Genomic DNA, 22,013 nt, shown 5'->3' on the forward strand with positions numbered 1-22,013 from the left:
ACATTCTCTCTAAAATAATTCTTCTCCACATTACACATCAATAATCAACAGTGGGCAAACTTTGTCATACTGCTCTGCTGTAACCACTTTTGACCGCTGTCTAAAATTTCAGGTTGTTAAAAATCTGCTCAAATGATATGCAAATGAATTTACTCTAATAAACAAGAAACTACAACAGGTATCATAAAGAACTTTGTTGATCATTCCGAACAAGTCTAATGGCGAATTTCTACTGACTGAGATATCGAAAGGAGACAGGATAGGCTACTCACTTCCTCAGGTCTGGAGGTGTTTGGTGCTGTTACATCAGGATCAGCACGCAGCTCGTTATTACTGGTGAGTTGATCCTTGGAATCCTCACCTCCTGGGCGATTGTTGAAAGCATCTCTGGCCTGCATGCTGGTGTCTCCAGCTGAATAGCATCTCCTGGAGGGGAGTAAATCCACCTCTGCCTTGGCTATCTCTGACTGTGACAACCTTCGTGTTTCCCTCAACTCTTTAAGAAGAAATAGTATCTCTTCCCTCTCCATGTTGAAGGCAGATGTCAATGGGCCTCCTATTATGTCTGTGTGAGTAGATAGTGGACTCGGGTAAGGCGATGAAGCTGGTGATGGGGATGCTGAGGAGGGGGAATGAGCAGTAGCCTTGACCACATTCTCCCTGACCCTTTTCAGAAACTTCAGATGCTCACTTGGACGATATCTTTCTGTGCTAGCGGTGGGCTCACTGGGAGATTTGGGAGGGTACAGAGTGTATGATGGTGGTGTCACAACTCGCTGGACAGGTGGAGGGGTCGTTTGGCTTGGGGTGGTTAGAGAGGATGGGGAGGTTGATGACTTCCTCATTGAGGCTCTTGAACTTTTCCGGGAAGGCTTTGGCGGTGTTGTTGGATCTGCAATTCTGCTCGCAGATGCTTCTGTCCTCTCCACAGGTTGCTCACTGCATCTTTGGTCATTAAAGGATTTCTTTTGAGAGTTCCAATATTCTAGAGGGAGATCATCATCCAAGTAATTCAGTAATGCATCTGTCTCCCCAATCCCATGCATTACCTGGGCTTCTAGGATTTCCACAGAGGTGTCTCGTCGATCCCAACTTTTGCTGTAGTACCCGTGCACAAAGCCATCCAGTTCAGAGCTGCTGGTTGAGTTGGGACTCTTGTATCCATTCATCATTCCATGTGAATCAGGTAAAGACACCTTACTCTCTGTATCACTTAGGTTTTCCAGATGGGTATCTGAGGTTATGGTACTATCTTTCTGTGCCATTCTTTCTGATTTGATGTTAGACTTTCTTTTCTGTAGAAGTTTTTCATACTCAGCCCTTAGCTGGTCCAAGTCCCTTTCTTCATCAGTTGATGTTGCATTGATGAGTGAGTCCATTGATCCAATAGGAGTCTTTTCCTGACGTTGATTGGGCATTTCACTTGCCAGACTGAAGACGCCACTGCTTTCCCCAAGACTGGATCCAGTTCTCTCCATGTTGTTGTGTCCACTTCCTGCTGGCAGTTCCATTGGCTGGTAGAGAACAGGGGTGGTATGGGACTCATCAGGTAAGGAAAATTTGACAGGATACATATTGAGACTAAGGTCTCTTGCTGAAACCTTTTCATTAATTTGATGTGGGAGGATGTCTTCTGTATGTTTCTTCATAACGAGGGGATTCTTGGGTAAGACAGGACTGTAGCCTGGCAGTGGGATCTTATCATTTTCTGGGTGTTCACTCAGTGGTAGGTAACTAACTTCTGTTTCAGACTCTGACTCTGCCAGCAGCCATTCTAACTTTGCAGGTGACAGTGAAGGAACATGGACCCGCAATGAGTCAACCTCATTCACATCTTCATCTTCCTCTTGCTCAGGAGTGTCTACAAATTCTCTCTTGATTTCCGGCTGTTCTGACTTTCCAGGAAGCTGCTTTATAGAATTGGTATGTTCAGGTCCTACAGTTCCTGGCTTCTCTGTTGGAGAATTGCCGAGCATTGGCCCAGTACCTGCCAGGTTGTAATCTGTGTCTGTCTGTAGTGCCAACAATTCTGGTTCAATGGAGTCTCCAAACAAGTCTGAGTCAAAGCTCTCTCCAAGTGCATCTTTAGATAACTCTTCCTCCTCCTCATCCTCCTCCTCTGTATAGGATTCCTTAGAGTTTGTGTCTACACCAGCGGGGAAGTCTAAATTGGAGTCAACGCTGACATCAGAAAATGAAGATAGTGTGCGCTTTAATGCTTTCTTTACTGAGGTTTCATCAGGCAGCAAAATACTGTCAACAGGTCTTGCTGACGTGTTCTCTTCATGATTGGATACATAACTGTTTTCGTCCAAATCTGCACTGTTGTTGTTGTTTCTGTTTACAAAAAGGGCTTCATCCCATGAAGACTGTAATGGCATAGCATGCCAGTCATTCTGCGATGATGATCTAGACTTGGCAGTGGCATTTTCAGTAGCTTTGGGGGCAACACTAGTCACATAATGGGATCTACGCTGGTCAGGCACCACTGGTTTTCCGTCTATTTTGCTATCACTACTGGGTGATGGAATACTGAATTCTGAAGGGGTTTCTTGAGCAGCTGATACTCCAGGTGGACTCACTTTACCCTTATGACTTGGAAGTTCAAGAAACTCATCATTTCCTGCTGCTACATCATCAGTCCTTTCATACAAATTATGACTATATACTTTAGTATTTGATGTGGTTTCCAAATGTTCTGGTTTTAATTTGTTTTCTTGGACAGAGGCATCACATAAGTCACTGGTAATGTCCTCAGTAAGTTGTTCAGATATGGAGTTCACTGCTTCCCTGACCTCTGAGGAAGTGCTTGAGTCCATCTGGTCTGGTGACTGAATTCTAGGGAAGTCATGGCAACTGTGCTCATCTTCTGCCTTTTCATTTTCATCTGCAGCTGTGTTGATTGTGACACTACTCTCTTCTATGATAGTTTCACCATCTGACTGAACAAGAGGGACATCCAATTCGGGATTTAAATCAGAGCCTAGGAGATTGAGCTCATCATCTCTCTTGCTCCTGCGAAGCTTTGCGGCTAGATCTTTGACCCTCTCCACAGTTTGCTCTGAGAGTCTTCGCTTATGCATGAGGACAGCAAACAATTCAAGCTCTTGTGAGTCCATTTCTTCTGTCAGTTCTTGAAGCACCTCACTGCCCCTCCTCCAGGATATGTCTCCCACATCTGCAGTTGATGAAGATGGTGATGGACTGGAAGGACTGCTTGAAAACACAGAGGTTTGGCATTCTTGATCATGAGCAAGGGAAATTTCTTCCAGTTGTGATTTTGCTGAGCGTGAGCCTCCTGCCAGACTGTCCTGAATCTTTATGGGTGATGATGCAAGAGTGGGGGAAATTGTGCTGACAGACTCTATCTCAGGCAATGGACTTGTTCCAACACTCTGGCTGTCAGACACAATGTTCTTTTCAGAGTGTTGTGCTGTTATATGAATTGTGTCCACAGACACACTTGCATCAATACCCATGCCATGGTCTGGCTCATCGCCTGGAGAGACTGTTTGAGCACCCTTCTCATTGGCCACTTCCAGATGACCACTTGTGAAATTGGTTGGACTTGTGCTAGTATCTTGTAGGTTGACACCTTCAAATGGGGATGTCTGAACACTAACGCTGAACAGTTGCTCTAAGTTCGGTTCTGAATTATCTGACAAAACATTGCAGCCATCATCTGTAAAAGTAGATGCATCAGCAATGGAAATATGAGAGCCATTAAGTCCAGGGGATGTATTTGTACCCACTGTGACGTAAAGTGACTGAAACCCTGTGTGCTTGGCTGCTGCAAAGATCTGAATGAGCTCATCATCTGTGCTGCGAGAGCTAAGAAATGGAGAGACTGCAGGACTGTGGACATTTCCCAGTTCTTGGTGTGGTGCTAGAAGGGAAGATGACAACTGCTGAGACTCGGTATCCTTCTGTCTGTCAGATGGGGTGCATTCACTCCCCAGCTGCTCCAGTTGAACCTCATCCTCTACTCCACAAGAAGTCGCTTGTGGAAACCTTGCCTCCTCCAATGTCTCAATAACCCTCTTTGTGGACGTGTCATCCACTCTATCCTTCACATCTTTTTCTAACTGCTCTGCTGACATCATGAGTCTTGGTGAGGGAGTGATAGGTTTAAAGGAATGCATATCATCAGTAAGTAATACATTGGGAGATATGGGACTGTCCTCAGGCACTTCAATCTTACAAACATCAGTTTCTCTTTGAGGAATACATTCTGTGTCAGTGCATTGTGTGGTATTGTCACTCACAGGAGAAGCTGATTGTTGTACTTTGGGACTGTCACTCAAGTCATCAAGAGACTGCAGCAAATGCCACTGGACTGGTTCATCTGGCAAATGTTGTGCTACTTTCACTAAAACAGGCTCCAAGTTTTTGAAAATGTGCTGACTACCTGGCTCTCCTTCATCAATATTTTGTTGGATAGAAGGATTTTGACTTGCAGACTCATCACTAGATATTCTTGTCACTACATCATCTGCTCTATAATTTGAAGACATATGCTCTTCGAAGCATGACACATGCATCTGTGGTGTTACAGATAGGTCTGGATTACATTGTGCTTCATTGTACTCTTCTTTGGCATGACCATCAATCTGGTCAACCACATGAGGAGTACATGTTTGGTTGACTCTGGAATGTAATAAGTCAGGAGTCACTCTGCCATGATCTTCTCTGGCACTGTTGGTATTTGCATCTTCATCTGCAGTAGATGGAGTCATGACATTGGAAAGCGAAATTCCTTCATGCTGATTACCAGATGAAGATGATGGTTGGCTTGTCATCTCTTCTTTGTCTTTCATTATGGTTGGCAATCCATCACTATTTCCTGCGCTTACATCAGAAACATTGTGTTGGAACCTTGTCGGCATGGTATATTCTGCAAGGGTAACTGGGTGTTTTGTACAGATTTCTGATATGAAAGGAGGACGGTTACTTGAAACACCTTGACTCTCTTCAGACATTCTAGCAGCTTTCTCAGGATCACCATGATAAGATTGCTCTTTTTCTCGATTCAATGGTGGTTTGCTGACAAAATCCATATCAGAAGAATTGAAATCACCAGAACTGATATGATCATCAGTAGGTTCACCATCAAGTTGTCTGGGTGTCTTGGGTGAATGAGTAGATTTGGTGTCCATTCTGCAGTCTCCTGACACTCTGTTCTCTACATCATCAAGAAGTTCCTTGAACATTCCTTGTGTTTCATCATTGATTCTTTCTTCACTTTCTGGTGTACAGTTGTTGGCAATATTACCTGGAGATGTGCAATGCACCTTTGGAGGCGGGTAATCTTTTTTATTGACCCTAGCACCGTCACTATGGCCCTCTTCATCATGAAACATTTCCTGCATACCACCAGGAGGTGGAGCATCTCTGATATCATCCTTGGCACCATTACTAAAGACATCATCATACAACATCTTATGCACACAATCAGGAGGTACAGTTTGCTCTGTAGAAGATGTTGTTGCATTTGCAGAGGGACGTTTTTCATAATGACACATTGGCGTAGAGGCAGGCTTGCTTTTCATTTCCTCGTCATTGCTGATTGATGCTGGTTCACTACTATTCTGTGCACCTTTAGCTGGAGTATTTGGAGAGAAGTTTGTTGGCCAAGTGAATTCTGGAAGGGTAACTGAATGCTTTGTGCAGATTTCATCCAGGACATTGCTTACATCATCTGATGAGACTTCATCCTGGTGCATGGACGTGTCACTGATATCATCAAGAGCATTGGAACTGAAGAATGTCTCATGGCCATGTGAAGGGTTCTCAGCTCCATGAATGGTGGGTAACTCGCTATCTGGAATGTTCTCTGCAGGAGGATGCCCACAAATATCACCAGGGGCACTCTCGGGTTTTCCACTAGTCTCAGACAGAGATGTGGGATCAGTTTCCATTGCTCCCTCCTTGCAGTCTCCTGACCCATCATTCTTAACATCCTGAATGCTTTGTGTGGGTGTTCCTTGTTTCGCCATGTGAAGTTTGTACTCAGGAAGAGTCACTAAATCTTGCACACATACCTCACTGACAACAGCACATGGGAGTTGAACGTAGTGATCTCTTTCCACAGAATCTGCCAAATTTTCATCACAAAGCATGGTTTGCTTTTCTGGATTTGAAATGTCTTTTTCATGAGCTATTGGACTGCCACTAGGACATTCTTCATCAGCATTCATATCATACATATGTGGTGGGGTACCTTCCATAGTACTTATTTTTTCATCTGGCCAGTGATTCCAATTTTTTCTTGACTCTTCACTGGATGAGTTGCTCCCCTCTTCATTCACTGTCTCTACGTTCTGGACATCAGCTTGCTGGTGCGTCTTACTGCCCGTGTCCATCAGGCCTCGTAATCTCACCAGTGTAATGTTGTCTGGCAGAATGACAGGTGTATTTAGGATTAACTCTGAGACCACTGGTTCACTAGTAGGCACGGGATTTGTTTGTTGACCGATGTCTAATTCCATTGGCAGTAATGATATTTTGTTGACAGAGGTATCAGTTTCAGGTTCTTCACTGATGAAAGATGGTGCCTTCTCTTCACTGCATACCAACTGAGGAACAGGCGCTCCTGGTCTGTCATCATTTGCTACTTCATCTGTGAGACATCCATTTTCATTCACATCAACTGCTACTTGGTGGAACTGAGGAGCTGAATCTTGAAGTTCACTGTTGAAATCTGGCCTTGTGAAGCTATCAGGCAACCTACCATCTACAGAACCAGATTCTATCAGGCTCCTGCTTGGAGCCTCCACTGTTTCATCAGGATGTGATGGCCGGAGAGTTGGTGTTGTTGACTTTTCCAAAACTCCCAGGTGATTTGGAAGATCTTCTCTTATTGCCTGCTTGCCATTGTCTTCTTTGGATTGTGGTGCATTGATATCCTTTTTAAATGAAATCTGAGGGTGGTCTCCACTTGTAGATGGCAAGTTTTCATCAATGTGGCAGGATTCCTTTTTGGGTAGTGATTCACAGATTCCTTCTGTAACCTCCTCCTCAACTGTTGATTTGTCCACACTGTCCTCCCTTTCTTCCACTTCAGCATTTGATAACACTTTGGGGAATAACACATTATCATGGCCTGACTGCAGTGTCTGCATGACAGCTGGTAACACCACATCATCAACAACCACCATGTCACTGTGAATATCTTCACTCACTACTTTCTTGAGGGACAGACTTTCATCCTCGCTCTTGATGAACATAACCTTGGATTTTTCTTTCTGCCATACAGGTACAGTTAAAGCTTGCTCATCACTTGCATTAATGCTGATCAGCAGTGAACTATTGCCTGCAAGTGTTACTGGGACAGTTTGGGCTTTGTCGTGCAGATGCTCACCTGCTGGCCTCTCATACAAGAATGTGGGCAGTGTGAACTCAGGTAGTAACACTTTAGAGGCTGATATGACTTCTGATGAAGGTTTCAAATCGGGGATGCCTTCATTGTTTGCCTTGTTCATGTCCCGAGACAAAAGCTCTTTCGAAGCCTCCTCAGGTACCTCAGATAGCTTAACACTGCTGCCAGAGTAGTGCTCATCTGTTTCATCATTTGTCGAATTTTCTGACTCTGGCACCTGCAGTTTGTCATCTGTAGCTGCATGGATGACTTGGTTTCTGTTGTTTGAAATTTGAGCCTGTCTTTCATCACCTTGCTCTCCCTCAGAGGACAAGACATGCTCGCTTATCTCATTTGTAGATTCACCTTCATGAATCTGTTGGAGGATAAGTGGAAGGCTTGGTAGAGGGATGTTCCTAGAGGAATTATTGATGACATTGACATTTTCTTTTACTAGAACAACATCTGATAAGTTGCTCCTGAATTGTGGCAGTTTCTGCTCATAGGCATCTTGGATTAGGACTGCTTCTTTCTCCTCACTTTCATGCTGTTCTGTTGCTGGTTTCACATTGCAAGGGGCAAAGGTGGGAGGATTTTCTTCTACTCCACTGGGAAGGCTGTAAGCCTTTTGAGGGGTTATTTCTGCTCCATCATCTGAGCTGTAAGTATAAAGGGACACCTGACTTGGCTCAGCAGAGTCCATCTTTGATGCTGCAGGGATATCTGGCATTTCACATCCATTCATGTTCATTGTTGCACTAAAGATATCTTCACATGGATCCACCACTTGCATTGTACAGGAAATGGAAGGTTCTGTGCGAACATTTGCCATTTTTGAGACATCAAATTCATCTTCAGCCTTCACTATGTCTCTATCAATCTCAGCTGAGTTAGATCCCTCTGTTTCCAAAAGAATGCTTACGTCATCTGTGCTGTCGAAACCAAGTTCATCACCAGTGTTAATTGGTTCAACATCTGAAAAGGTAGTGGACCTACTCCTCAATTCTCTAATTGAAGAATCACCATCCACAGCTGCATCTGATCCCATCCAGCTTGGGCTGTGCATGTTTCCACATTCCTCTGGTTCACTTTCAGGACTTTGGATGAGATCCCGCTTAAGAGCCTCACGGTTGTACCCAACCCCATCACCAACAATGCTATTCACAAGACCTCTTTCACTGCTTCCCATCCCAAGCACTGGCGAATCAGAACCATCTGAGCTGTCACTACTTTCAACTGAGAGGCCAAACATTCTCATGAACATGGTGAGTTTAGCACTTGCCATGGCATATTCCTTGCCAAGAAATGGTCGCAAGTTCTCTACTGCATCAGACTGAGGAGCATCTACAAATTTGCCCATGTGATTGATATGCATGTCTCCTATCCCATTCAAAGCATGATCACAATATTCAGGTGTCGCAGAAGTTTGCTGATTCTTCTCATAAGTCACACCAGGTCTTAGATCACCCCTCTCTGAAGTAATCTCTTTAACTTCATTGAGAACATTTTCTGGGTTGCTGAGATCTACTGATTCCATGTCTTGACTAGGATGCAAACAAGGATCACTGCTGTCAAAGCCATTGCTAGAATCTTCTGCTCTCTCCGATGCACTATCTTTTGATTTAAGGGGGCCCATATTTTGATTACTGTCAATCAGCTGTTTTCTATTAAGTCTTGGTGACACTGATGGAATGGGCGTATCTTTTGGTATGACTGAAACAGCACTCTTTTTCTTGAAAGAAAACTTTGGGGTGCTCTGAGGGTACAGTCGAGAGAATACATCATTCTTTTTCATGGAGGTGCACTTCTTTGGAGAATCTGGGGGATCTTTCTCTATGGTGCCTGCTTCTGTGGCAGGATTGATATCTGCATCTGTGGTAATCTCTGATGCAGGAGCTGTTGTATGGATCATGCTGTTGACACTCTTTCCATCCAACTTGACAGAATTTGATTTGGGTTTGCTTTCATCGTTACTGCAGGTGGGACTTTCCTCAAGTTTTTTACATGATTGTGGCAATGTTGACGACAATGATTTGATGGCATTGCTTTCATTTCCTGTCACAATGGGACCTTCTTCTGAGTCACCTGACATTTCAGATGCTGGTGATGAATTTCGACTATTCTGTGGAGACAAAGTGTGCAGAGTGCTACAGGTTTCTGCAGAATCAGAGGTCTCTGTTGGAGTGTCCTCTTCTTCCTGGATAGGTGGCAGACTATGAGGAGTGTAAGTCTGATCTACTGGCAAATGCATAGATGAGTATGGTGCTTCAGAAGTTTCTGCTGCTTCCTCTTCTTCATAGGAATACTCATGATTATCAAGAGTGGACAGCTCATGTTGGGGTAGATATTCATTTGGGGATGTAAATCGGCTATGAAAATTGTTGGCTAATGGTAACACATCTGTACTGTCTACTTCCTTGATGAATTCCCCTTTCATGTCTTTCATGTCTGCTGGACATTGGTCACTTAAATGCCCAGTTGGTTTGAAGCTTATCATTTCATTTACATCTCTATCACTCATTCTACTGGACTCGGAATTTTGTGCAATGTCTTCTGATTCTATGTGAGCTGATGAGGGTGAGCCTGGATGCTTCCAGGACTGCCTTTCATTCAGATCTGGCTCTCGAACTGGTGTGCTGACAGGTGTTCCCGTGGGAGTGCTAGAGGCAAGGAGCTGATCCTTTTTCCATGGCCCGAGTGGGAAATTGCCCTTTTCTGTTCCTGAGCTGTCCACAGGAGATTCGATGGCAGTCTGATACAGAGAACTTTCCATAGCACTGTGGAACATACCTGAGCTGTCTGGTAGACTATCTCTACAGGCACTTATTTGTGATGGACTATGTTGGTAAGCAGAGAGAGGTTTTTCAACAAACTCATTTTCAAACAGTGGTGCTGGCAACAAAGTCAACGGTGACTCCTTAGAACCACTCAATGATGTCATTGCCTCCATGTTCGAGACATCTTTATCTGCAGCTGTTTCTGCTTCTGAAGATTGATCAGTATCACTCATTCTCATTACAGCTTTGCCAGTTATCTCATGTGGTTGGTATTCTGGTCCATCATCACTCACTGCTGAATCATAATCCTCAAATTCTTTCACATCCTCTATGAAATCAGATAAAGTTTCTTCTTCATTAAAAAAATCCTGTTCAGCGCTACTAGATGAACATGAAGAAGTATCTGCACTGACCTCTTCATCATCAGAAAAAGCAACAGGAGAGGCCCGACTCACCGTTACTTGTTTGCTTTGAGCATGGATGGCATTATCTGTGCATTCATCAGCTGCAACAAGCACTGGCTGCTCTCTGTTCACTGATGCTGCAGTCTCTTGGTCACACTGATCTGATTCATTAGGTAGACTGCTCCCAACAGGGTGGCTTTGAGATAAATGTGTACTAGCTGAAACATTTTCAGTACCATTCACTACAGGGCTTGCTGAATGTACATGGGGAATATCTGCTCCAACACAGACGTCATGTTCCTTCTCTGGCACTTGACATTCTGTGACTGAATCTTCATTTTGCCGCATGTCTTTCTCATCAGCATGGGGAAGATCTGTTTTGACACAGACATCACGTTCCTTCTCTGGCACTGGACATTCTGTGACTAATTCTTCGCTTTCAAGCTTGTCTTTCTGATCGGCATGGGGAATATCTGTTTCAACACTGATGTCACGTTCCTTCTCTGGCACTGGACATTCTGCGACTGCAACTTTACTTTCCAGCATGTCTTTCTTATCAGCATGGAGAAGATCTGTTTTGACACAGACATCATGTTCCTTCTCTGGCACTGGACCTTCTGCGAATGAATCTTCACTTTCCAGCATGTCATTCCCATCTGCACAGGGAACACCTGTTTTGACATCAGCATGGAGAACATCTGTTTTGACACAGTTATCATGTTCCTTCTCTGGCACTGGACCTTCTGCGAATGAATATTCACTTTGCAGCATATCTTTCTCATCAGCATGAGGAAGATCTGTTTTGACACCAACATCACGTTCCTTCTCTGGCACTAGACCATCTGGGAGTGAATCTTCACTTTGCAGCATATCTTTCTCATCAGCTTGGGGAATATCTGTTCCAACACTGACGTCATGTTCCTTCTCTGGCACTGGACATTCTGTGACTAATTCTTCGCTTTCGAGCATGTTATTCTCAGCAGCATGGGAAACATCTGTTTCAACCCAGATATCGTGTTCCTTCTCTGGCACTGGACATTTTGCGACTGGAACTTCCCTTTCCAGCATCTCATTCTCATTAGCATGGGGAATATCTGTTTCGAGAATGATGTCACGCTCCTTCTCTGGCACTGGACATTCTGCGACTGCAACTTCACTTAACAGCATATCATTCTCATCAGCATGGGGAATATCTGTTTTGACACAGCCATCATATTCCTTCTCTGGTACTGGACATTCTGCGAGTGCAACTTCCCTTTCCAGCCTGTCTTTATCATCAGCATGGGGTATATCTGTTTCAACACAGATATCATGTTTTGTCTTTGGCATTGAACATTTTGTGATTGAAATTTCACTTTCCAGTGTGTCTTCATCATCAGATGTAGCACTATCTTGAGACAGTTTCTCTGGTGTGTTTGTATCTGTAATCTCTGCGAGGTCTACATTCAGTGCAGTTATATTTGCACTGAGCTGTCTTTTTTCTGGACTGTTATTCTGTGAAGATGAGACATCAGCTGCACTACACTCTTTATTACCTGTGAGATGTTCTGCGTGATTTTCATCTGCCTGAAAAGGTGATTCTTGTACATTTGTCTCTTGTTGTGGCTCATGTTGGTGAGATAGTCTCCCATGCTCATTACAAACTTGCAAATCCAAAATATCCTGGTGAAGAGAGTGATGTTCATTACATGCTGATTGTTCAGCATCTGTGTCTTCAGATTCATCAGAATGCGTGTCTGACGGACTAGGAAGTTGCTCTGTCAAATCTTGTTTTTCAGTTGGATGTGAAGATGTACTATCAGGCTCCTGACCAGGGTCATTCTCCCCATCTGTGACACCAGCACTCTGTTTACATGAGTCTGTGGAGTCATCCTCTGGCTTCACCAAGACATCCTCATTTGCAGTCCTTGCAGTATCATCCATCGATGGTGACTGTTCAAGTGAGGTTGTGTATTGTTCTGTGCGGGCTACATACGTTGGAATCTGATCTAAATTTGGTATGTGATGCAGCTCACTGGTACTTAATGGCAAATTGTCATGGCAAGGTAAGGTCTCAAGCTGTGCATCAAAGGCAGTATCTGGCAACTGTCCCTTATTAAGAGGAAACCTTTCTCCCTCTCTATCGGTACCATCAGGATTTGTTCCCTCAGTGAAAGGTGTTACATCACTGGTGTCTGCAAGCTGCTTCCCTATGTAGCCCTCATCTTGTTCTTCATCTTTCTCTGGGGTAGGGCTCTCACATTCATTTGGAGTGGAGGAAATTGCAACTCCAGCACCCAATCCAGTTGCTTCAGGAAATATTCTGTGTCCTATGGGACTGCCACATTCTGAGGGTTTCCATTCAACTGTTTGTTCTTCACATGGTTTTCCATCAGGTTTGCTTGTCCCTTCTGCTAATTCCTCATTTCCAAAATTGGCAACATGAAGATCATCCTTGGTGTCTACTGAGTCACATCCTGTATGTGCTTCAACAAGGGGCTCATCTGCAGGTGTGACTTCTGGGCTTAATTCATGTGACCCTGCTTGTGAATGATCTAAGACTTCCTCATCGATATAAGGGATATTTGAATTGCCATATTCTCTCACATGTCCATCCTCTTCAGTGTTTTGTCTACCTTCAGTTCCAGCATCTTCAGCGAGAATTTCAGATGCTGTTCCTTCATTTTCATTGCCAGTTTGACAGATTGGGCTATTGCTGACATCAAGACACAAAGCCTCCTGTGGAAGAGATTCTTCTTCAGAATCTCTGTTACCTTCAGTCTCTCCTGCCTGTGCAATATCTCTTGTGTCAGTTCCAGGTGCATTACATTTACTTTTTACTAATTCTTCTTTTGGAGAGTCCTTGTTATTGTTTTCCTCTAACACATCTTTGCCTTTGCCAGTATCTTGCTCTAGTTCTGCATTATCAGTATGCAAAACAGTAGGGTATAGGGATGTACAATCTGTCTGATTTTCACTTTCATCCTTGACATCACACATAGGATTATCAACACTTGAAAGATTACACTCAGAGCCGTCTGGCAGAGAGGATGCCTGGTTGGCACTTCTCTGATCCTCATCATGACATGCAACACCCTCCCCATCTGTTGATGAAATGATGTCTTCCAGATCAGTTTCACTCTCTTCTCTAGGGCAAGCACAGTTGGGATGATCAGAGTTTGTTTCAACTGCTTCTGCAGCCAGATTTCCATCCAATGCTGACAGTACCTCACAGTCCTGCTCTGGATTTGAAGAATCTTTGACCTGCGCACCTGTAGCAGGACATGAGTCCAACATGGCAGGCAAACTACCAGAATCAGTAGTGAGCTCATCAGTACTGGAAGAGTTTCTTTCATGATTGCTTGTGGCTGGGGACGTGCCTCCCTCCCTTGATACATTGCTGTTATTGCACTTATAAGTTTCATGTCCATCAGAACTACAATTAACATCAAGATCTTCAACCTCTGATTCTCCTGAATGTGGCTCTGTTTTCCTATGACGAGGTTCACTCTGTTGGTAAGCATTGTGGTTTGGAAAGATATTGTCTGTTGAGTCACAGCTTTGTCTCCTTTCAGCCAAATCAAGATTCTTCACAGCTTCAATATCATTGTCATTATCCTCATCACTTGATGCTGAAATGATGTCTTCAGATGACACAGGAATAGCCCAGAACTCATCTTCATCAGCAGAGGCCATATCAACTATCCTTGGTCCTTGAATATGATCAGTATATGCTTCTGCATCATGGTTTCTGTGAAACTTGGGGCTTTCCTCCAAGGAGTCAGATAAGTTGTCAGAGGAAATGTAGTCATTGTCAGTGGTCTGAGGGAATAGACAACCAGTCTGAAGTGTTTGTACATCAACATTAATTCCTGGCAATGCTTGAGATTGTTCTGTGTTGTTCCCTGTAGATATCTTCTTCCCAGTCATGTGATGACTGTCTTGACGTGCCATGCGTTGGCCCATCTCATCACCAAGGATATGAAACGGACTAGTATTCCCCTCGACAGGGCGCTTTTGTAGTTCATCTCTCAGCTGCTGGCTGGTTAAAGGAACAAAGAAGGCTTCTGACCTTGGCGTGCTTTTAGGAAGGTTTTCCAGGGATGGCCAGTTTTTGGGTTTGACAACAGGTGTGCGTAGAAATTTTCTCCTTGGGCCAGGAGAGCCATTACAATCTCCATTTGGTGTTTTCTGCGCAGCTGAAAGAGGCCTCTTGACTGTTTTTCGATGAGATCGAGCATGCTCCTGTCCTTTTCTTGGAGATGGACTTCTAGATGTGTGTTCAGATATCTTTCTTGGTGAGGCAGTTTTACTTACATTGGGGTTTGTTCTTGTTGGAGATGCATTAGGAACATTGTAAAGCTTTGACTTGGCAGTACCTGCATTTAGAGTCCTGCTAGGTTTCTTACTCAAGCTGGTGTGCTTTGGTATGTTTTTGTCCTGAGGTTTGATAGGAGTGCTCTGGTCTCCAGAAGCTCTTTGGTGTTTGCCTGGACTTTTGGAAGGTTCACTCTGACTTCTAGCATGAGTAGATCTGATTGGAGCTTTTGATAATTCATTTGTTTTGATCTGTGGTTTCTCATTATCTGATGGTGACTTCAGGGCTGGAAATTTCTTTGGTCGAGAAACTGGTTTTATTGGCTTGTTGACAGAGGGACTGGCACTTCTACTTCTTGAATGTAAATTTTGCTTTGCTCTGTCTGGAAGATTACTCAAAGGCACTCTTGTTCTGCTCTCCTTCTCTAAATGATCACTGTCACGTGTCCTGTCCTTTAACCTAATTGGGTCATCTCGTATAGGGGACCTCTCATTCCTTATGAAGCATGGAGCATCTCTCTGCCTCTCTCTGTGAGGATCATGCTCAGAGTACCGCGGTGGACTCCTCTTTCTCAGAAACTCAAATTTTGCTTCCTGCTGTGGATACAAACGTGAAAACACGTCTCCTGAAGCTCTCTTGTTGCCTACCATCCCTGATGTAGAACTAGCAGGAGATGATGACCTAGACGATTTCATCGGGGAGCTAGATCTAGATGATTTCATCGGGGAGCTAGATCGAGATGATTTCAATGGTGAACTTGATCGAGAAGTTTTACATGGTGAAGGAGATCTTGTTGTCGGAGAAGTTCTATTGGAACTTTCTTTCCTGGTTTGCTCAAGCCTGGATTTAGTTCTTACAGATCCAACATCATTTCGCTTGGAAGGCTTGGAATGTGCTGTTTTTCGGACAGAACCACTTGACTCTTTGCATGATCCATTGCAATCTTTCTTGGCCACACCATACACTTCTGGAGGGCTACTCTTATTTTTAGGGGAGCTATTTTGGCTATGATGCATGGTTTCTGGATCACTATTTCCAACAGGACTGACCCTCCCAGAGGCTGGCAATTGCATACCAATGTTCTCTGCTGAACCACAAACACCATTCTCAGTACTGCTCTTCCTCAGCTCTTTCTCAGGTGACTGCCCTGCTGCAAGGTCATTTTCCAAAAGGCAAGAATCTGTTTCAATGTCCTGGAGTTTCTGTTCTTCATGCTTCAGGATAAGCTGTGCTGTCCTTTGCTGAACCTCCAGAGTGGCCTGTCTCCTCTCTAGGGCAGCCAGCGCCTTTCGCTGGGCTTGCCGCTGCATCAGCTCCATCATGGCAACACGCTTCCTGGCGATATCCAAGCTGGAGAGATCGTCAACATCCATGTTGCAATCAGCCACAACACTAGGTAGTGTGCACATTTCAGAGTGTGAGCTCAGCAATTCCTGCAGTTGAGTCAGCTCATCCAGAAGTTGCTGTTTGCCTGTTGAAAACAAGATACATGTACGAAAGAGAAATGTCAATCATTCATAGACATTTTTATCATCATTGCTTAAAGGACAAGTCCACCTTCATATACATAAGGATTGAGAGAATGCAGCAATATTAGTAGAACACATCAGTGAAAGTTTGAGGAAAATTGGACAATCCGTTCAAAAGTTACGAATATTTTAAGTATCTGCGCAGTCACTGCTGGAAGAGAAGACTACTACAGTGTATGATGTCACATGCGTACAACTATATAAGGAAAATAAAAAGAGAATTTCACAAAACTTTACTTTTTGAATAAAGTGCACATTTCTTCGACTTGCTGCTGACGTATGTTAAGGGTAATATTATTCCCCCTGCCTTCTGAAAGAGAGAAGTCGAGTGTTCTTTTGTTATGCGAGAAAAATGGAAATATGTTGAATTTTCTTTATTCTTTCTTTATATCGTTGTACTCATGTGACATCACAAGCTATAGTAGTCTTTTCATCCAGCCGTGACTGAGCAGAAACTTCAAAAATTCATACCGTAAAGTTCCGTGTATAAGACGCACCCGTGTATAAGATGCACCCCTACTTTCGGACCTAAAATTAAAAAAAAAAAATCCACGCAAATATTGCGTGTGTCATACATATTATTTCAGCTCAAAATTTCCCTAGAATGCAGCATGTATTTGCTCTATTTTTCGTTTCCTTTTATATTTTCTTTTAACGGTATTCATCGGACATCGGCAAAATATGGAAGACGCAAAATGCGAGACTTGTCTTGGTACCAGGTACTCACTTGCTATTGTTTGGCCTTTCAATCGTGGTACATGTGTCATGCATATCGTACTCATGAGTGTACAGTACGATCTTTGCTGTCATATACTGTAGCAGAGGGTGTCTCGCATATTGACACAAGTCAGACTGGAAGGTTCATTACGAAAAAGAAAAACATCAACAAGTGTAGCAGAGGGATCATACGGCAAGACGTACGGTGCGTACGGTAATTACACTAATGCACTGTTACAGTAACATGTGTGTCTCTTGTACCATGCTTGTATGCACAGTGCTAGCCTTTTGCAAAAGGCAGCTCGCTATAATTTCAGCACACGCACACAGAGAGCAATGGACTTGCACACACAGCGCGCAACGGGCAAGCGCGCTTCGATCCGATCGCTGTGTGCACGCGAGTCCATTGCAAAAGCCTCTCTGCTGCAGCTGTGAGCTGCTGCCTTTGCCAAAGGCTTGCTAGCTAGCTAGCTAGCTAGCTACAGTGTAGCTATGCTATCCTATGCCTAGCTGGCCTCGTGAAATGAAGAGCAAATGAACGACATGGATATGCATGCATGCTTCACACATCGTTCATATTAACGGTGACATAGTGTCGATCCTACTCCGTATTTTACAGCTTTTGTCTTTGGCCATATTGCTACTAGTACATTGATAAGTTTTACGGTATTGGTAATTTAGTGATGATACCTGTACATCGCGTATTCCAGCTACTAGGTTGGCTGTTGGTAGCTTGGTAGACTGACATCGGTAGCATACAGCAGTGCTGTTACAGCTGTTGTCTATGGCCAGATTGATACATCGTTACTGCACAAGGCCGATGTAAGTTTATCTCGTATTTGCAGCTTTTGTGTGTGTCCAGATTGAAAGATCGCTCATTTATCCATAAGTTTTAGTGATTGCTTACCTTCCAAACGTTGATGGGCATACATGGCCCCAAGTTGGCCTTATAAAATTGGGTGTACACGACGGATTTTTTTCCGTGATTTGACTGTACCCGTGTATACGACGCACCCCCGATTTTCAACGTTTTCCGACGAAAAAATAGTGCGTCTTATACACGGAACTTTACGGTAACTTTTGAACGGATTGTCCGATTTTGCTCAAACTCTCACTGATGTGTTCTCCTAATATCGCTGCATTCACTCAACCCACATGTCTATGAAGGTGAACTTGTCCTTTAATATCAATCTTGATGAATTCCATAGCAGGATACCTCAATCACTGACATAATCTGCAGCTTATGCAAACTTGCAAACATGCAAAACTGATTGTCACGGTATCAACAGATTTTAAACAATCTTGCAGGTATACCACTAATTCCACTAAATGACAACGGTTTAACCTAATCATTTTTTAAAAACCCAACTGTCGACATTGCAAAGACCGAATCCTTTAAAAGTTTATGAAAACATGAACATTGCAGTCCCAAAGCATTAAACAAAATGACACCACTGACTGGTGTCCATGAGGATGATACAGCCAAGATTTTTTTTTTAGACCAAAATGCTCACATTTAGAAAAGAAAATTATGCCTTGATAGTTCTATTACCAATATTGATATTGCAAATTATAAGAGTAAGCCATTAATTTTCATAAAGATTTACCCAAGGAAGTTGTCTTGAAATACATGACAATTTCAGGATAAATGTATATTTGTCTTTAACAGAGAAGGGCGTGTCTAAATCACCTGTTTCCTTCTCACTGTCTGCCTTTCTCTGCATCATAAAGAGATCCTCCCGAGCCTTTTCCATGGCTTCCAGGTGCTCCACCTTAAGCCGGTCAATCAGCTCCTTCTGCTCCCTGATGCGCTCCTGGTGATGGTGGAGGCTCTCCTGCATCCTGGTCTCCTGCTCCAGCTGGGCTGCCTCTGCCTTCAGCTTCTTGGCCTCCAGCTCTGCCAGTTGTTTCCTGCAGATTTACCGGTAGATGAAACTCATTGTCATTCTCTCTTGTAACTACTAATTCGTTTACAAAACAAAAGCTGCCACACTATAGCTGCCCTTCACAATGTTGTGTTCATCATCTTTAAACATAAACATTCAGAATGTCAGGTGGATCAAACACTTGGTTCTTCTGATACTGGAAATCCTAATCAAGCATATCACTGCAGTCATGATCATTTCAAGATATCAATCTTCCTGCAGACTGTTTAGTAATTCAGATACAGACTGATAAAAGATTAATTGTGTAGAAAATAACCTACCCTCTCCCCATGGGAATTACATTGTTAACCTTAAACACTTATATTTTCAGGTCCTTTGTGCAACTTTTTAAAGTGTTTTGTGATGCAAGCTTACATTTGGATGAACCATCATCCCTGAACAGTGAGATGGGTAAGAATCATGCTCAAACTAGTGGAGCTGGATGTCATAGTGGACTTCACACTGCACACAGTGATCTCATCATACTCAAACATATTCAAAAGAGCAATCACAGGGCATGGGGCATGACACTCACTGAATAGAATGAATCATCCAAAATTAGCACTGAAAGATTTGCTCTGTTGAATACTAATTACCTGGGACCATTTATGACTCTTATTGACTTGGGCGCAGATGACCAATCAACCTATCACTCCGTGACCAAAAGCGAATGTTTGCCCCCCTTTTTTGTTACTGGGTGTTGCTTAAGAACTGAAGAGTACCTTGTGGGAATCTCATCAAATGCTGATCTTCATTGGCATCATGCACTCCACATTACAAATAAAGTTGCAAAATCTGAAATCTTTCCAACTGGTGTATGGATCATATTAAATAGCGGTCAACTGTTGTACTAATAAAACTTGAAGCGTTGTGTTCAGTCTCTGTGGACAGGGAATTTCATGATCCTCCCAAAATCATATCTTTTTATTTAAATTGGCAACTCCATTGCTAGAATAAGAGAAGGCTTCTTTGTTTTTGTTTTAAATCTACACTGTACCTCAGATCTTGACACAGTGTGCACATATTCATCTGCATGTGCTCTCATTAAATAATGACATCCAATGTCATGAATGGTGAGATCAACGAAGGAGAAACACAACAATTTAACCAGCAGCAAATCTGACATGGTTGTGTTATGAACAACCAAGATGGAAAACAAAAGATCTCGAAGGCTACTGGTTAAAAAGAGATGATGACCTGCTTGTAAAGTGACACGGTGTATTTCAGTTGTATGTCCAGATGACTTTTCTTGGTTGGTACTCTGATAATGGAAATATTTCATTTTTCTGTAAGCATTCATAATAAAACAAAACAAAAAGATGCCTTGTAAGTGCAACTTAGTCATTATATTGTTGATAGAAGTCTTCATCTAGAATTATGATAAAATAGTGATTCAGTATTTCTGTCATGACAAACATGAAATAGGCAAGTTACTGAGTATCTAAAATGTCATAAAAGCTATCAAAGCATTAAAATACATTGGTTATAACTCAAAGGCAACATGAAATGATTTCTCAATCACAAATACATTCCCAGACCAAAATATATATGACAAACCCCGTCCTCACACTTGACATGTGTATGACAGTGATGTACATTACCTTGTGTCTTCTAGCTTCTCTGCTTCCAACTTGTGTCTTCTTTCAAGTTCCAATCTACAGTGGGGAGGCCAATTACAAGTAGAGAAAATGTGAGAAGTGATACTGACTTTATGCAAGCAATGCATTAAAAGAGATTTCTAAAGGTAGACACAGATGTATAAAACAATAATGGCATATGCTATTTAACAGCTTTGATTGGAAAAGGGTAGGCACACATGAATAAACACTATATAAGGCATTATAACTACAAAATGAAAGATAAATGATAACATTGTTTGACTGTGAGATGAGGCCAACTTTGTTTTGTAGCAGAAACAAAGAGCACTCACCCTGGGTTGAACATCATGATGGGGGAGATTTCAGACGATAGATCGCTGAATGAGGATCTCAACGGAGACGTCCTCAGCTCACTCTCGGCACTCCAGGATCCATCCAGGCTCATGGCAAGACTGAAGCGTTTGCTGAAGTCTGCTGAGAGTGCCTGGTAGGTCATCAGATATGAAAAGAGCAGGAGACACACATTGGTTAATCCTTTGGCTTCTACTTTGGTTCAGTCGGCAGTGAAACGCCTCATTTAGAGAATTACGAACCTGTTAATGCACATTTGCATCTATCTGGGCTCTTGACAACCCTTACAAGAGAACCTCAGTTAGTCAAAATATGTCATTATGAATATATTCTCTCAGACCCTCATAAAAAGAAATTGCAACTCACAGTAGACTTCCCTGCGATGCTTTCAATAAATGGAAAATTAATCATTTACTGATTTTTTACACTTTATGCTCGCTGAAATTAAATGCATTTCCCCTGCTTTAATACAAACAATCAGCACTACAACCATCGCTCTCTACATAGTATATTGATCTCACAGAATCAATGTGATTATTTAAATCTACAAAGACAGGGTATCATTTGATATAAGTGACAAGACATTAAAAATGAAAGGTCTGGTTTTTGTTTTTTGTTTTTTTGGTTGTACCATTTACAGTGTATACCTATCACTGTTAAAGAAACAACAACAAACAACACACACACAAAAAACACTAAACAGGTCAATGCTTTTGAATACCTTACACACAACTTTGCCATAATGTGACATACTGCAAAGGCTATGTGAATCAATTTCTAACCAGTGATTTAAAACTGTGCCAGTATAGCTTAAAAAAAACAACCAGTAACATAGGTATACGTCTAAAGAGTTAGATAACAAAATTAAAATCACAAAAGATACCATACAGCACAATGGAGTGAAAGAAATTTCAACAAGAATGACTGGCATTCACAGGTGCCTGTGGTTTGCAGAATTCAGAAGCAAATTTGGCATGAAATCAGATTAAACACAAGACCACATGGTGACTTTGAAGTATCATTTGAATTACTATCACATATCTGTGACAATGTGCAAA

At 42.7% G+C, this 22,013-nt stretch overlaps 1 protein-coding gene across 1 annotated transcript in view; it reads right to left on the reverse strand.

Moving 5' to 3' along the window:
• LOC139730926 (uncharacterized) overlaps window positions 1–22,013 on the reverse strand; it is a 101,144-nt gene that overhangs the window by 14,224 nt on the left and 64,907 nt on the right. Inside the window, exons 21-24 of the mRNA XM_071641809.1 lie at window positions 20,937–21,088; window positions 20,608–20,661; window positions 18,772–18,992; window positions 273–16,306 (exon numbers count right to left, since the gene is read on the reverse strand). Of these exons, the coding sequence (XP_071497910.1) occupies window positions 273–16,306; window positions 18,772–18,992; window positions 20,608–20,661; window positions 20,937–21,088 (16,461 nt within the window). The remainder of the gene's footprint in view (window positions 1–272; window positions 16,307–18,771; window positions 18,993–20,607; window positions 20,662–20,936; window positions 21,089–22,013) is intronic.

This window comes from Diadema antillarum, unplaced genomic scaffold, assembly GCF_040938485.1.
Source record: "Diadema antillarum isolate AM-2024a unplaced genomic scaffold, OU_Dant_1.0 seq00000343_RagTag, whole genome shotgun sequence".
Lineage (NCBI taxonomy): Eukaryota > Metazoa > Echinodermata > Echinoidea > Diadematoida > Diadematidae > Diadema > Diadema antillarum.